We start from the raw sequence: 17407 nt of genomic DNA, 5'->3' as shown, positions 1-17407 counted from the left end.
AAGGGTAATGTCTTCGACTAGATACGATTTGTGATCTTTTGACGTATCGTTGAAAGAAATCCGTTCGGTGAGAGCTGAGAAAAAGTGGTAACAGACACAAAAAAAAAATAATAAAAAAAAAAACACATCATAGTAAAACCAATACCTTCTCAGCTTCGCATCGAAGCTAAAAGTAACCGTAAAATGAAAAAAATGGAATATAAATTTTAGTACTCATATTAAATGTAATGTAATTCGAAAAACATTTGTTTAAATGAAAAAATATAAGATAATTTTTTTGTTTATAATTGTCTTTTAAACAACTTTTGTACGAAACTTTTTTTTGTAAGTTAAATATTTTTTAAGAAAATTAAAAAAGCTCATATTTAAACTTTTTCGAGGCTGTAAATGCTCAATTCCAATCAATGAGGACTATTAGTATGTCATTATACATATTTTAATTCAACTTTTCAAAAAACAAAATTTGGTTGGGAATTTTTTCCGCAATTTTTCCTTTGTTGACTGGCCTAGATGTCAATTTTAAACTTGTAATTGAGCTAAAAGTTATGGTAATATATTCAATTTATTTTACTAAAAACTTTCATAAATCTTTATCAAAAATTTTTCATCAACTTTAAAGAACCAAAAAAATAGGTTAACATTGAAAATTTGGGCTGATTATTTTTAACATAGTAAAAATCAAATCAGTAATAATTTGAAAACAAATTTTTTTTTTCTTTTAATTATTATTTTATATATAATTAGTAATAATATAAACAATTAGAAGTGATAGAAAAAGTCTACTTGCAGATTTGAAAACAACGCGAAAAGTTGATTTAGAAAAGTATATTTTTGCTTCTGATGAAAGTTCCTTGTAGTCCAGTGCATTTTTTTATAGTAACAAACAGTTTTTATTGAAAATTATTGTATCAAGCCCTTTAAATTTTTATACACGTAAAAGTAAAGCAAAATATAACTTCTTTATTATTTTTATAATTTCTACGTTTAAATTACATATATTATATTTTAAAATCAAAGAACTACTAATCAGGATATAATTAAAGAAATAAGAGTTGATGTTGCTTTTGGAATAATCCACCAATTTCCTACTTTAAAAAAAAAAAAAATTTGGTTGCGATTTTTTACTGTTATTTACCAAAATTACTCCTTCGTTGACTAGAATGAATCATTAAATAGAAAATTTTATGAGAATTAAAACAATGTTATTTTTAAGATTAATATGCAGTCAGAAAGTTTTATAATTATTATTTATTGTAAATTTATCAGAAAAACTCATTATTTTNTAGGAAATTTTATAATTACTATTTACAGTATATTTATCAGAAAAACTCATTATTTTTTGCATTTATATCGTAATAGAACACTTAAATAGAAATCATAGTAATCATTTCTAAGTAATTTTTGGTATTTAAAAAGATTCTACAATTGAAATATCCAGAACTGAATTAATTTTAATGATTTACTTTAACTAAAAAAAAAAAAGTTATTATTTTGAATCCCTCTTGTGGGCAGGTAAAGGGTTAGATTTATAAAAAAAAAAAACCAAATGATATGGCAATTTTAAGTAAAAAAAAAATGAAAAAAAATCGAAAATTAGCGATTTTTAAATTTGTAATTTTTTGGGGGATTTCCCCCGTTTACGGGGAACGAGAGAATTTTTTTCAATTTTTGAGGGTAATGTCTTCGACTAGATACGATTTGTGATCTTTTGACATATTTTTCATCAAAATCGGTTCAGTGAGAGCTGAGATTGAGCGTATACAGACACAAAAAAAAAAACACATCATAGTAAAATTAATACCTTCTCAGTTTCGCATCGAAGCTAAAACATATGTTTTATCGAATTTGTATTTAAAAGGAAAAGTTTCATTTAAATAAAATAAGCAATCGCCTTTTAGTAATAACTGGTTCTTATCTTAATTTGCGCTAACGGTGTTAGCCGTACATCAATAATCGTGACTATTACTCGAATATCAGCAAACTGGACAGTTATTATTAAATATTTCCAAGAGGATATATAGCGCTATCTTTACGTTTATAAATTAACAAAAAATCGGCTGCCAATTGTCTGAATGCCGTGGCCTATCTATGTGTATTTAATCTATGCGACAACTCGCTGCTTGTGGTACGATTTTTATCCACTCGACTAAAAAGCGCAGTTTTTTACATTTATTCTTCATTTTTATGTTTGACTTATAATTTATCATATTCTGTTATATTTCATCTTAGAGTTTTGAAATTTCGGGAAGGCGAAGAATGTAAGATTTTAAAATGTTTATAATGGGCTTTTTAAGATATCACTATTCATAAATAAACTGTATAAGTTAAAAAAAAAAAACTTGTATCTTTACAAAAATGTTACGGCTAGAATATAAATCTTAAGAAAAAAAGCCCATTACAAACATTTCAAAATATTGTTATTTAAATATCCTCAACATTTCAAATTTCTACGATCACTTTAAACCGTGTAATAAAGATTATACTTTTGATAGTTTTTAAGCCTAAAATTACAGCGGGGTGGCGTCCTCTTAAAATTATGTGTTACCATGGAATAGATAAGATCTTATCTATTCTGTGATATACTAAGTTGCGGTTGTGTAGTAGATAAAATCATCATATATTTATTTTGAATTAGGTTGTTACTATTCGTATTCACATCTATATATAATTTAGTATAACTAGATCATTATTAAAATAATTTACGAAATAAATGATTTCTAAAATAAATTCAAAAATCAAGTTAATATAAATAAATTCACTACTACTTAGTATATAATATTATGAAGGATGTGTGTCGAAAAATTGGATTGTAAACTTTTTATTGACATCAATTGTAATTGGTCATCAAATATTGAGGGAAAAGACATAGAAAATTGTGTAGTGATTCAGACAAAAGAAAACTATGAAATGTATAAACATTTTACTTTAATTATACAATAGCTTATTGCAGATTTATTTGTTTTAGTGATTACTCTAGTATCATAGAAGAGACTAATTGTGTTAACTTTTTCAAGCCAAATGATGACCAACAAAAATGTTGTTTATTAATTAATTGCAAACCTGGTTATTTGATAAACAATATCACTGTTTGTTCAGAAGTAAAATTGATTTATTTTTAAATTCCTTGTTTAATTAATAATTATCAATGTTTTTTTTTTAGGCCAAAACTATTGAATTTTTTGGTAAAAATAATGAGTACATCTCAACCCATAATATTGATTCCTCGCAAGAAATAAGGGGATTCAATGTTCACTCAATTAAAACAAATAACTTAAATTCTTGCAGTTTGAGTTTAGAAAGGTTGGAAAATGTAGATTTTATTTGGATTTATGGCATATTTGTTCAAGTTTTGAAAACTGAAGCTTATTCATTTAATTCAATTGGACCTATTAATTTACAAAATGTTCAAGATATGTTAAATCCTAATATGTTAGCAACAAATGCTTCGAAATTATTATCTTCATTAAGTATAAAAAATTCACCAAATGTAAAAAATGATGTTTTAAATTCATTTCTAATTAATATGAAACATACACAAACACCTTTTAGTAATAACTGTTGTCAAAGTCTACAAAATGGTTTTGAGAGACTTGAAAAACAAGTACAAGATAAACTATGTCATTTGGAACAAAAAATTAATTTAATTTCTAATAATATTGAAATGTTAAACAGAAAATTTGATGATTTATTAATTATTCTTAATAAAAATGTTTAATTCTATGTAACTTTTGTTATTTATTACAATTTAGACTAGTGAAGTAAAAGAACATAGCCCAATAAGTTAAATTTTAAAATCAAAGACATTAAGCATTTTTTCTTAGAATAACACATTTAAACTTGACAAAATTAACAATTAACAAGTTAAGTATTTATTTTATTTTTCATTTAAGTTTTATTCATTCAAGTTAAAAATTAAGGTATTCTTAAAGAATTTCAAGTATGAAAATATACCAGTCACTAAGTTAATAAAAAATTATTTATTAGGAAATACTTAAAACAAAGATCTAAAATATCAATATTTTATTACAATAAGGTTCATTAAAAATAACAGGATCAAGATATATTATCATAAGTTGTTGATACTGCATCATAAAATGATTGTAACAAATTTTCGGATAGGTTTTTTGAAGGTGTAATTAGCGTAAAACCACTTTGAGTACCTATAGCTAACCATCTAAATGACGTGAAATTTTGATTCCAACAAACCTAAAAAAGTTATTTTAAAAATTATTCTTTAGTTTAATGAACAAGGAAAAAATTATAATCATTTATTTATTATTATAACTTAATTAGAGAGTACAAATATTAAAATTAATTATAAATCAATTATAAGTTAAATAATCACTTTTGTGTTTCACTTAGAAACAATGATTACAATAAAATTAAAAAAAAAACTTAATTTACTAAATGTTATTATACAGTATGTTGCATAGTAAATGCCAATATTACACTTATTATTTTTAAGGAAATTCTAATAACCTAAGAATATTAAGTTCAAGTTATATTTCTTTAGTGGTAATCTTTTAAGACAAAATAATGTTATTAAAATTAAACAATAAAACTATATAATATTTTTTAATTATTATTGAACAACTATTATTTAAATATCAATTCTAAGCTTTACCTTAGTAATATTTTCTAACGGATATCTTAATAGTGATTTATCATCCTTTTTGTGAGCTTTAATATCATTATCAGTTGGATACTAAATATTCCATAATCATAGTTATTAAAATAAAAAATAAAAAATTATTAAAAACTTACAGATTTTGCTTCAAGTGCAAAGGCTTGTATAGTATCCTTAAAATAACTTAGGTTTAATAATTCTGGTTGACTTGAGCAATAGGAGGACATTTTTTTGACAGATACCTGAACTATATTCTAAAATAATACATTTTATTAATAGGATACATTTATTGGGTTAAAGTTTTTAACAATATCATTTTTTTTTTTAAATAAAAAAGCTATTAAAAAAAATTATTTTTATTTAATTTCATAAAATATAATAATCTTTTTATTTATTCTTTAATGCTCATTAAGTAATATTATTACATAAAGAGTTAAGTTTTATATATTTTAGTTATTATTATAGAAAAATAATAGCTTATTTGAGAAATACTAGTCCAAATAATCTATATTGTACATATCATTATAAAATATAATAACTGATAGGATAAAATAGCATAACTTCCAACTTAAAAGTCTAAATATTTTTTCAAATTTTCTGATAAAAAAAACTGTTCTATTTAAATAATTGTCTAAAATTAACAACTAGGCTTTAAGACTTTTATTTAATAAGGATAGATTAAATGGTAACCCAAACTTGTTTATATTAATACTGATAAAAATTTTAAAAACTTTACTATATTTTTTTTTCTTATTTGATTGGTATCCACAGAGTAATGATTTTCATAAACATTTCCATTTTCATCACCAGTAGCAATTAAATTCATCCAATTTGAACCAGTTATTGACTAAAATAGTAGAGATTTTCTATCAATAAGTAGTAGTTTTAAACAATTATTTTATTCATACCCAATGAATACCACTTTGGAAAAATGAGGGACCATAGAAGTCTTCATCTTCTTGGTCTTTCAATATGAGTTCTTCTTCAATATTTTGATTATGTTCTTTTACTTTCTTTTTTTTTCGTTTTGTATTTGAGACTTCATTATCACTCAAATTTAAATGTTCAGATGATAAATCGCAATTTGAATTATCTATACCATCGTTGTCATTCATATTGTAATCATTTTCTTCATTATTCTCTTCACAACAGTCTGCATCACTAGTTGTATTAATTTTCTCATTTTCATCAAGATCAAAACTATCATCCATCATGGTGTCAGAAACAGTTTTGTTAACAATGTCACTATTTACAACTATATTATTACTATCTGATGAAGTTAAAACAAATAACTCATCATTGTAATTATGAAAATCATCATTACAGTTTAAGAAATTGATACTCCTCATCTTTGAAAACGCTGAACTAAGTTAACAAATAAATGAACTATTTATTCCTTAAATTTAAGGCAAATTATTATCAACGTAACATACTTAACACCTTTACAGCTAAGGATTAATAAATAACACTGCTGTAACCAAGAACAGTCAGATAAACAGTAAAATTTAGTTTCAAAAATAGGATTTTCTGTTAATTGTAAATCCCATAAGTTTACTATGCCATCAAACGCAGTTGTTGCCAGAATTGAAGTATTCAAAAAGTTTGTAGAAAGCCCTATAAAGCAAATTTAATTCACAAATATATTTTCAATGTATATATACATTTACCAGTTGCATATTTAAAGAAGGCCTAAGAGAGTAATTTTGGCAATTTTTAGGGTATATCTAGGAAGTCATTGAAATTTTATTTATTTACTTTCTGTTAATTAAAATTTGACAAACTGAAAATTTTTAGGTATAAAAATATCTTGTGCTCTGGTAAAAATATGTCATACACATAAATTTTATAACTGACTCAAGTATAGAAATATAAATATGAAAAATCTTACAAAAGAAATACTTACCAGTAATGATACTTTTACTTGCTCTAAAAGTATTACATGGGTACAAAATTTCATTGCTTAAAAATATTGAATTTCTTTTTAAATTAAATATGCTGATTAATCCATTTGAATAACCACATATTAGGGTTCTACAATTTAAGAGAATATTTTCATAAAAAGTAATAAATTAGTGAAAAATAATATCTTGTGAATCTACTAACGTAAATGGCGAAGTTAATTGCCAACAAACTTTAGTGCACTGAACACCATCTTTGTTTTCTTCAAATTCAAAATTTCTTGCTATTATTGGTTTAGCTTTATAAATAGTATACCTAAATTTAAAAAAACTAGTATAAAAGTTATATTTTATTTCAAGTATTATTTTCACTTACTTTTCCAAATCACTAATAACATGTGGCATGGTAAAGATGGGACAATCTCCACATGATGTACTTAATGCCAATAAACCTATTTTTTTATCTTGCTCATATGCACCAGATGGACACCATGCCATATCCCAAACAGCTCCAAATTCATGTGCAATACCATAAGACATATGTGGCATACTATCTTTAGAATCATGACTGTCAATTAAAAATAATAATATTTTTAAGTTTATAATATAACAATACTAAAACAAGCTTCATCTATTATTTAAATTTTAACTAAGAAATTAAATTTTATAAAAATAAATATTATGCAATAATAAATTTAATAGTATTAAGATGGAAACCAACCATACAAAATTATTATACAATAGTTATATATAATTTAATATAAAATAATTGCATAGTTATAACATATTTTATTAAGTAAAGTATTAATATTTACATTAATATAATCATTGAGTTAGTTTTTGGAACATAATTTTGAGTGATATACAATTTAGTTTATTTGTAATTTTTAAAATGTTTTGAGGGTATTTTAAATCCTTTTTTAATAAAATCAAGTATTTTAAAAATTTTTTTCTGATTGCCTTGCATAAATCCTTTTAATTATAGAGGAGTGTTTTACGACAGGTTTTTTACGCCTTTGTGTTTTTCTTATATATCCTTTGATTTCATTTATTAATATCAGTGCATTTTTTTAACAAAATTTATCGAGTGACAACAAAAATTATTTCCTCAACACTTAAAGTATTCAACAGTAAAGAAAAAGTAATTTTTAATAAATTTGCATTCCTAGTTGATCAGGAAAAGGTAAAAAATATATTCAACTAGGTGATATTCAATCCACTTAGCTTATTTATTTAAAAAATGCACAGATTGAAATAAATCATAAAAGAAATCATTAATCATATGTCATTGGATTTTTTCATATTTGTATTTATGAAAGAAATGCTCAATTTTTTAAATAAAAATTAACTTATCAAGATAAATGAAATACAAAAATGCTTGCTAAAGAAACTTAATTTACATAATATTATGTAAGGAATCAAATATCCAAAGTTGAAGAAGTGAAGGATATTTGTAACAGCCTATTTCCTTATGAATGAGATCAGGATTTGGATGACAAGATACAGCTAAATATTGAACATGCACATTTTCAGGGACTGGACACCAAGCCATAGACCAGTTAGGACCACCAGTAAAAAGCCAATACATGTCTAAACAAATAAAATTTATATATTTTTTTTTTGTAACTCTCAGAAATTAATTTTTTAAAAATGGTAAAAAAAATGTACACAGGATTTTCTCAAAAACTATTGAAAAATTAAAATTTTTGTAACAAGAACATTTATTTAGTTTTTTGAAAAACTAAAATATTATGTAGTAAAATAATTATTATAAAATATTTTTAACTTGATAATATAACAGACAAATATATTACGAAAAATTTTATTCCAATAATTTTTTTATTTAATCACAACAATTAAAAATTAATTATCCTATATATTTTATAAAAAATTATACTAATTAGTTAACTCTTACCATTTATGTATATTGATTGAAAAAGATGAACACTAATGTAGCTATCTTCACTACATAATATTTTACATGACTTTCGAACACCTGGTAAATATTTTTCTGCATCTGTATTGTTTAAAAGCTGTATTCTTGGTTGCAAATAATCGTAATAATTTTCATGCCAAAACTTTTTTTTAAAGCTTATTTAAAGAAAAATGACATTTTAATATATGTTTTTTTAATTAAATAATGATAATAATTTCCAGTAATTATTTTTTTATGAATACTTACAAATTATAATAGTTCAATAATGGTTTTAAATGTACATTCATAAACAAATCATAACTATCTAAAATTTTTCATTGTATTTAAAAATAAAAAAACTAAATTGATTAATTAAAGGTATACATAAGATATTATCATAAAGGTGTAGGATTATACCGAAAAAAAAATGTACAATATTTTTATAGCTATCTAAAAAGTAAAAATAGGATGCTTGTGAAATATTTATTTTAAATTGTGAGGCCTTTTTTAATAATATGCTCTTATATGAAAAAATTACTGACCACAGTGATTAAATTTTGCNATATGCTCTTATATGAAAAAATTACTGACCACAGTGATTAAATTTTGCCACATACAGGGGCTATGACATCACCCTCTCAGGATGACATAGAAAAAGATCTAAACTTTATCTCAATAACCCAATTATTTTAGTCATGAGGAGATTTAAGCTTCTTTTTTCCCTAGTTACACCTTAGATAATAATACTATGTAAATTTGAAATACTTTACTTGTTATATATTTTTTTGAGTTGATTTTAATTTCAGTAATATCAATATTATGTAATACTTCCACATGCTTAACTAATTTATAAAAATCCATGCTAGTTAGTTCACAAAAATAGCATGAATAATCCTGTAAAATTAATATTTTTTGTTATATAATTAATACTTCTTAAATATTTTGTAGTGACAATAATTATTAAGCTGGAATATTATTATTTTTTAATAATAATATAAATTAATATAGTACAAGAATGCACAATTTTTTTTTTTTAAGTGAATGTTGAGTTAATCAGATTTTATGAGTTGCTAGTTAAATTTTGTACATTTTACTTGATATACATAATGAAGGGAATTTTTAAAATCACAAAATTTTTAATAATTTTTTTTTAAATATATTAATTCTTATTATTATTAAATTATTGAATTTAATACATACATAATACTCAGTCAAATATTTTGTGCCTGGATGAAAGCTAAGTATATTTGGAGGTCTTTGTTTTCTTTTGAATCTATAGTATAGATTATCTCCTTCTTCCTAAAAAATATAATAATTGTCATATTGAATCAATAACAAATTTGTATAGTTAAAAGTTTTTTAAATATACAAAGTGATTCCTTTAATGCTAGCCACTCAATTTTTCTTAAAATTAAAAGTTTTTTAAACAATTTTTTTTTTGGTTTTTATTAGCAACATATGTATTTTGATTTATTTGTTATAAAGTACTTTTTAGATCTATCCCTATATCTTATAGGGGTATCAACTTTATTTTTATAAATGGCAACATATATATTAAACAAGCTTTAAAAAAGAAAATGATCCAATTAAGAAAATAACTAGTCGAAAAATTACTTTTGAACTAGTACTTTGGAAGATATTTTCATTTTTATATTTAGATAGGACAAAGAGTATGGTAGAAAAATTACTAGTGATAAAATAGCAGCACTAACTCCTCATCTCCAGTCATTACTTTAAATTGTTAATAGTTTCTGAAATATTGTCCCAAAAGTTGTTAACGACCAGTCATTTTCTAATATATAAGTTAGTTTAATATTAAATAATAAAATAATTTTTACAAGAAACAATTTGTTTAAATGTTATTTTATGGGACCTTTTTTTATTGTCTAAACAAATAAAACGATCTAAATAGTTCTTTAATTGAGTGATAAATATGAGTTATTATTAATTTAGTAACTTATAATGTACATTTTTAATTAACTAAAATAGATAGTTTACATACATTAAACTTACTAACTAACATTAAACTAATACTTCTATAAGTAAAATGAATAAATAACTTGAATTACGAATTAATTTAAAGTACATAAAATTTAATAAAACATTATGAATTTACCAATCTCACAGAATGACTATTTTTTTTCTTTTTTTCAATAGCATTTGAGCAAGTTGTCCTATGGCTTGCTAAAGAAGTTGGTTTGACTTTTCTTTTACATTGTTCACATTCCACAAGTAAAAGTCTAGTATCCTAAAAATATAAATGTACTTATAGATTTATTTTTAAAAAGAAAAAGAACAATGAACATAATACTTATAAAAAATATTACTATATCAGATTTTTTGCAAAAGACTATATGACTTGCAAAGCCAGGAAGACTCTTTTTAACAGTTTTACAATCTTCACACGTTAATTTTACTCCTCGATTACGTACAACTTTAAAAGGAATGTATTGTTTCAACAACGATAATACAACTTCATAGTTATCAAAATTCTGTAGTAAAATATTATTAATAATTAGTCAAATATTAAAGTGAAAATGTATAGCTAACATAAAAACAATAAACAAATTTTAAATACATTTTTAAAAAGCACTATTGTTTATTGTGATTAGAGCCAGGAATTATATGCATTTATAAATTCGGTTAAATTACTCTGAACACAAGATCAGCTAGAACAAATTTTTTATATTATATATTTTTTTAATATTTTATTTGAATTAATTGACTTGAAACTTGGTAATATATTGTTATTGAGATTATAATTTTATAGTTACCCTCCCCTAAAACGTAATTATCACACTACTATATAATGATATAATTGCATAAACTTGTGACCCTATAAAGTAGTCCAAAAAAATTCATAAATTCATATAACTTTTACCCCTAATTATTATACTTTCTTACAGGTTTATCTTCTCCATCAATCCAACATAAATTATAGTGTTTCGCCATGTGTTTATTATAATATTCTTTATAAGTCATTTCTTTTTTACAGCGTCCACATTTTACCTATTAAATGTGAAAGAGCATAAAGTAATGTTTTAAACTAAGGCTATCAATGTATGAGTAGCTTTGAAAAATAAACTATAAACACGAATAGAATATTTTATATGAATCAAAAATTTTAATATTATAATTGTTTGTTTAAATTTTTTAAACTTTACATAGATTCTAAAAATAATAATTTAAACTGTTTTGGTCGAATATAAAGTATAAGTGTTGGAAATCAAGTTTCAAAACTAGGTTAAGTCACTCTTCCAGTCATAGTCTCAATAGTTTACCATAAAATATCATCTATTAATAGCTTACCGTAGCTGAATCCTTGTCTGAATTATAAAATTTAACAACACAAATATCTTCATTACCATCTATTAAACTAATTTTATCCTGTAGAAAATAATGAATTGATTATTTCTTAAAATATTTATTACCTTATTAATACTGACCAGTGTTGGCCAAGATCAAGAACTTACAAAATGTAAATTTTTTAAAATATTTACAATCTTTTTTAAGAATCAGGCTCATGCTGAACAAAGGTTAAAAGAACAAGGACAGTCAATAATGAGAGATCATATTAAAATTTTAATAACTTTTTTTCCCAAAAGTGTGATAAGAAAAAAAAATAAACTGCAATAGATTGATTACAAAACTATAATTTGCATTTTCACTTTTTGCACATAGACAACGGAATAGATTGATGTGAGCCAGTTAACAAATTATGGAATTTTACAATTTATAATTTAGCATTAAATATTGATATATTATTATTTATAGTACACTGTACTAATACAACATAAAAAATTTTAAATGTTGATACTTAGTTGAAAAAAAAACTTTTATTGTAACTTCTTTTATTAAAACAACAATATAACAGATATACAAAATTGTGTTGACCAAATTAAATATTTAAGCACTTTCACTTAAAAAGTTAATATAAATTTTACTCACTGGTCTCGATTGACATTTCTTTAAATGATTAGTAAAACCTGGTAAACTTTTCTTTACAGTGGCACACCATTCACATATTAATTTTATTTTTTTATCACGTGCAGCATATTTAGGTAAATATTGTTTCAATAGTTCCTGTGTTAATATTTCATCATCAAAATCCTAAGATTAATTAATAATAAAATAAAAAACACTTATTTTATTTTCTGAAAAATTGGTTAAAATTGTACAAGGGTAGAACAAGTTTTTATTTATGTTTTACATAATTTAGTACTTTAAATATTCAAATTACACAAATATTCAAAATAATAATTTTAGATTAATCTAAAAACAAAATAATTTTTTAACTCACTATTTCATCCTCATCTTTTAACCAACACAAATTATAATGTTTCTGTTTATGTATTTCTTCATAATCTTTATACAACATATTCTCTTCACAGCGACCACATATAACCTAAATAAAATATTATAAAAAAAAATTAATTATAATTTTGTATATTTTAAAGTTTTTTTAGATTTGTTATTTTAAAGAAATATGTAACTCAGAAGTATATTTTTAAAAATATTTTCTATAAGTTTTATTATTATTGAAGCAAATTAGTATTACTATATAAAATTTGGTCACATACCATTACATTATTCTTTGCTTCTTGTTCTTTTTGTTTTTCTTCATTTGTGATAGATGTCAATAAATCATCTTTAACATTAGATTCTGACAATAACTAAAATCAATCCAAACGGTTAGAATAGAGCATTATAGTTTTTGCACATGTGTACAACTTCAAATTTTCAAATAAAATCTAATTTGTAGTCTAAAATTACATTTTTTTGGATTAAATTAAAATAAATAAATTAGAGTTTGATATTGAACATGATAAAGTTAATATTAATAATGCTAGAAAAATAATTAAAATAATAGTTATAAGTCTACTAGGGCTATTTTTTAAAATTGATGAGAATTTAAAAAGGTATTAATTTTATTATGATGTTTTTTGCTGCTATTTCTCAGCTATCACTAAACTAATTTCATTCAACGACACGTCAAAAGATTACAAATCGTATCTAATTAGACATTTCCCTTAAAAATTAAAAAAAAAATTTTCTGGTTCCCTATAAGTATTGGAAATTGCTCCAAAAATTATAAATTCTAAAATATTAAATTTTGACATTTTTTTTCTTAATAACTGACATAAATTTTTAAAAATGAATGTACCAAAAAATTTTTTACATAAATACCTTGAGTATTTTCCTTTTATTTAATATAAACTTTTTGAAATTTTGATCCTTTACTTACCCATGGAGGAATAATCAACTTTTTCAACATAAGTTTTGAAAATTTAACTCCAAGCTTCAAATTATGTTAAAATAAAGCTTATGTTATGTACTATAAGTTAAAAAAAAAAAAAATTTCCTGATTACATTTTCTATACGAGGTGTGTTCAGAAAATAACGGGAATTTTTAAATTTCTCGGGTTTGGAGAGTTCAATTATCAAATTTTTTTTTTTATTATGTATAATGTACCATAATTATGGTACACATGTCTCTGAAATATGATAAAGTTTTCAGCTGAATTCATTTTTTACTTTGCCAGTGGCAGCCGCCAAGGTTAGACAATTTATTATGAGCTAGTAGATTTTTCGTTTGTTAAAATAATGGATCAGAGGATTTGTATCAAATTTTACGTAAAAAATGAAATAAAATGTAACAAAGGCCAATCGTGAGTTTGCCATGAGTAAAACAAGGGTTTACAAGTTCTTTTAAATGTATCCAAGATGGCCGTGAAGACGTTTAACGCCTCAGCACATCAATAACTGATGAAAACAAGAAAAAGTGAAAGAAATGGTTATGAACGATCGCCGAATCATAATCAGAGAAGTTACTGATGATGTTGTAATATTGATTTCCATGAATTTTTAACAAATGTTTTGGGTATAAAACTCGTAGCAGCAAAATTTATTCCAAAATTGTTGAGTTTTGTACAAAAACAAGGGCGAATGGAAGTTGCTTAGGAGTCAATTAATAAAGTTAACGACGATGCAGAATTACTAAAACGTGTTATAACAGGTGACGAAACATGGGTTTATGGATACGACATGCCTAAAAAATTAATTTACAATTATCCTACTTTACTCTATTTTCTGTTTAATTTTCTACTGAGATTAAAAAACACTTTCTATCTCTTTCATAATCATCAAAAACCCACTGCTTTTAATAAGGGAACATACATCTCTGCTCATAGCCGGTCATGACTGAAAGGATTGAAGGTCTTAAACTAAGGCCAAAGAAACTTAGCATAAGTCAGAGGCACAAGTTGAAAAGTTGGAACCACGAAAACACAGAAAGACCAACTGAAGGATAACAATAAGGGAACCAATAACTTGGGAAACGTCGGAGGTTACCAAAAATCCTGCACTGAAAACTAAGGAACTCGATTCTCTGATGAAGAATACCTGTTGGGTACTAACTTACAAAGATGTGTTAACCAACCATAAAAAAATGGCACTGGTCTTAGTGGACTATCCCACTAATACGTTGACTACTGAACAATGGCAACTCAACGAGTCTTGGGTTGGAGACTTAATGCTATTGAGTACTGATAGAACTAATGTACCAAGGTTTGAAGACACTAGGCTCATTGACGAAGCAATTGTGATCAGTACATACACATGTGTTGCAGTAATTATAGCCTAGCTGTTAATCCAAACAAAGCAGAGGTAATAATTATTAGAATCACTAATTAAAAATTTAAACAAATATTGTTATACACAAGCCTAGGCCGATGATTTAGCTATAGTAGTGGTAGGTAAATTCCCAGACATAGGCTTAGCACAAAAGGGACTGAACACTATACACACATGTTGCAGTAATTATATCCTAGCTGTTAATCCAAACAAAGCAGAGGTAATAATTATTACTAGGAAAAGAACAGGACTTGACAGTCTTTGCACGCTTAGTATGAATGGACAAAAAATAGGCTTTAAGTCATAAGTAAAATACTTATGTATTATCCTAGATAGTAAGCTATGATGGAAATCATACATTGAGGCAAGTGTTAAAAAGCCATGGCTACATTGTGGACATACAGCAGAATTCTGGGAAATACCTGGGATCTTAAACCAAAAGTTATATATTGGATATACATTTCAGTGATAAAACCTATGATTTTGTATGGTGCCTTGGTCGGATGGACCAGAACAACACTTATTATAGCTAATAAAGAACATAAATGCATTCAAAGAATAGCAACTATAGCCATTACCAGCGCTATAAGAACCACTACTACTATGGTTAACTATTGAAGGATCTTAATTACATGATTGCAGCACTATGCAGGAATTGTAGAACAGAAAATGAAGATTTATTTCACATCATGTGTGAATGTGACATCCTGGTCACATTAATATCTAAACATTTGGGAAAATCTTTTTCTGAAAAAGAAGATATCAAAAAACTAAAACCAAATGTAATACTTAATTTCACTAGAGACAAGACTCTTTGAATATATAAAGCTGAGACCTAGTGGGATGCTTTATATATAGTCTTAAGTATTCAACAATATTAACATTTCAATGTGAAGAAGCCGGATTAATATAATTCAATAAGAGGTATATATAATCGACCTATAGGTCTGAGTGCATGGACAGTTCTTGCCCACCTCTGTAACAATTAAAACTAAAACTAAAAAAACGTAATCAGCATAAAATACTTCACTAATTTAAAAATAAGGGTGCACGGGAAAGTAGATTTGTGTCAAAAATTACTTTAGAGCTTTCTGAGCAAATTTTAATATGAGAAGCAAATCCTTGAACACTTTTTTTATAATTGCCACACCATTCACATGTAAATAATACTTTTTTATCACGTTCAGCAAATTTAGGTAAAATTGACCGTAATAACATAGCCACTTTATTTTCATCTGAATAATCCTACAAAAATTATTTATATTTAATAACTAAAAACAAAATTTATTTTAAATGTATACTAATTGATCTTCTCCTTCTAGCCAACATAAATTATAATGAACATGGCGATGATTATAAAAATATTCTGCATGAGTCATACTAGCATTGCAACGTCCACAAGTCACCTAAATAGATCACATAAAAAATATATTTAAAATGTTTTTGTTTATTTGAAAAATAAATAGAAATTGTATGCTTACAATTACACTATTTGACTCTCCAGGATCACATTGTATAGATATTTCAAAATCTGTGCTAGAAACCCGCTGGAATAAATATAATTAAATAATTAAATAATTTAAATTTTTTTAATAGGGCAATGCCACATTTTTTATAAAACTGAAATTATTTTTTCAAATGTTACTAAAATAATCTCTCATGTGATAATGATGACAAAATTAATGAAAATTAGAACTATTTATTAATAACTAAAATAAAACTCACTTTAGTCTCAGAATTTAATGCAATAGAAATTTTTTTCGAGTGTTCACTCATTATGTTTATATCGAAGTTGTATATTTGTTAATAAAATACGATTAAAGTATTTGATTAATTTTTAAAATTTACGATTTATTAATAAACTATTTCATAAATAAATACAAATTTTAAAGTAGTACTGATATTTATGAACTCAAAAAATTTTATTGATTATTTAATTATTATATGTATTGTTTGATAACAACGTATATTTTTATCATTTACCATTACCCTTAACGGGTAAGAATGAGAGTACGTAAAATGAATACTACCATGCTTGGACTCTTTTTAATGAAACAATAATTGATTGTTGTAGCACGGTTATAGATAAGACTTGAATATAATCGTGGTTAAAAGGAAAAAATAATTCATGGTTGTAATTAATAATACTATTTTTAGTATAGTGATAAAAAATAAAAATTTATTTTATTATATAAATGTAATTTATCCCAAAAATATATTAGTTAATTAAGGTTGTAATCCATTCAAATAATATATTTTTGGAATAATTAACATTTTTATAAAAAAAAAGTATGTTTGCAAATTCGCTCAAAAGGTAATTTTTCAGTTTTTGAA

The 17407-nt window shown here is 24.3% G+C and overlaps 2 protein-coding genes across 3 annotated transcripts; one reads left to right on the top strand and one right to left on the bottom strand.

Moving 5' to 3' along the window:
• The first annotated feature begins 2286 nt into the window (after nt 1–2286).
• Nucleotides 2287–3720, top strand: LOC126908475 (uncharacterized). Its single transcript, XM_050690603.1, has 3 exons — nt 2287–2909; nt 2966–3098; nt 3161–3720. Exons 1-3 carry the CDS (start codon nt 2788–2790, stop codon nt 3713–3715), a joined length of 810 nt encoding a protein of 269 aa, XP_050546560.1. The 5' UTR covers nt 2287–2787; the 3' UTR covers nt 3716–3720.
• Nucleotides 3721–4005: 285 nt separating this feature from the next.
• Nucleotides 4006–17032, bottom strand: LOC126908455 (uncharacterized). 2 transcript variants are annotated; one of them, XM_050690526.1, is made up of 25 exons: nt 16799–17032; nt 16555–16620; nt 16375–16479; nt 16154–16318; nt 13021–13113; nt 12741–12845; nt 12389–12550; nt 11750–11827; nt 11345–11449; nt 10768–10932; nt 10557–10688; nt 9641–9739; nt 9211–9334; nt 8708–8765; nt 8441–8616; nt 7926–8115; nt 6902–7093; nt 6731–6841; nt 6531–6658; nt 6061–6241; nt 5536–5992; nt 5364–5474; nt 4765–4881; nt 4625–4705; nt 4006–4206 (listed from the first exon to the last, which is right to left on the bottom strand). In XM_050690526.1, exons 1-25 carry the CDS (start codon nt 16847–16849, stop codon nt 4054–4056), a joined length of 3405 nt encoding a protein of 1134 aa, XP_050546483.1. In that variant the 5' UTR covers nt 16850–17032; the 3' UTR covers nt 4006–4053. The 2 variants fall into 2 exon arrangements, with proteins under 2 accessions (XP_050546483.1, XP_050546484.1); XM_050690527.1 differs by lacking the exons at nt 16375–16479; nt 16555–16620; nt 16799–17032 and adding an exon at nt 13686–13775 and having other exon boundaries at nt 16154–16259.
• Between the last annotated feature and the right edge of the window lie 375 nt (nt 17033–17407).

Source organism: Daktulosphaira vitifoliae, unplaced genomic scaffold, assembly GCF_025091365.1.
Source record: "Daktulosphaira vitifoliae isolate Bord-2020 unplaced genomic scaffold, ASM2509136v1 Scaffold_5, whole genome shotgun sequence".
NCBI classification, from domain to species: Eukaryota; Metazoa; Arthropoda; class Insecta; order Hemiptera; family Phylloxeridae; genus Daktulosphaira; species Daktulosphaira vitifoliae.
The sequence above is the reverse complement of the archived record's forward strand: the minus strand, read 5'-3'. Positions and strand labels throughout refer to the sequence as shown.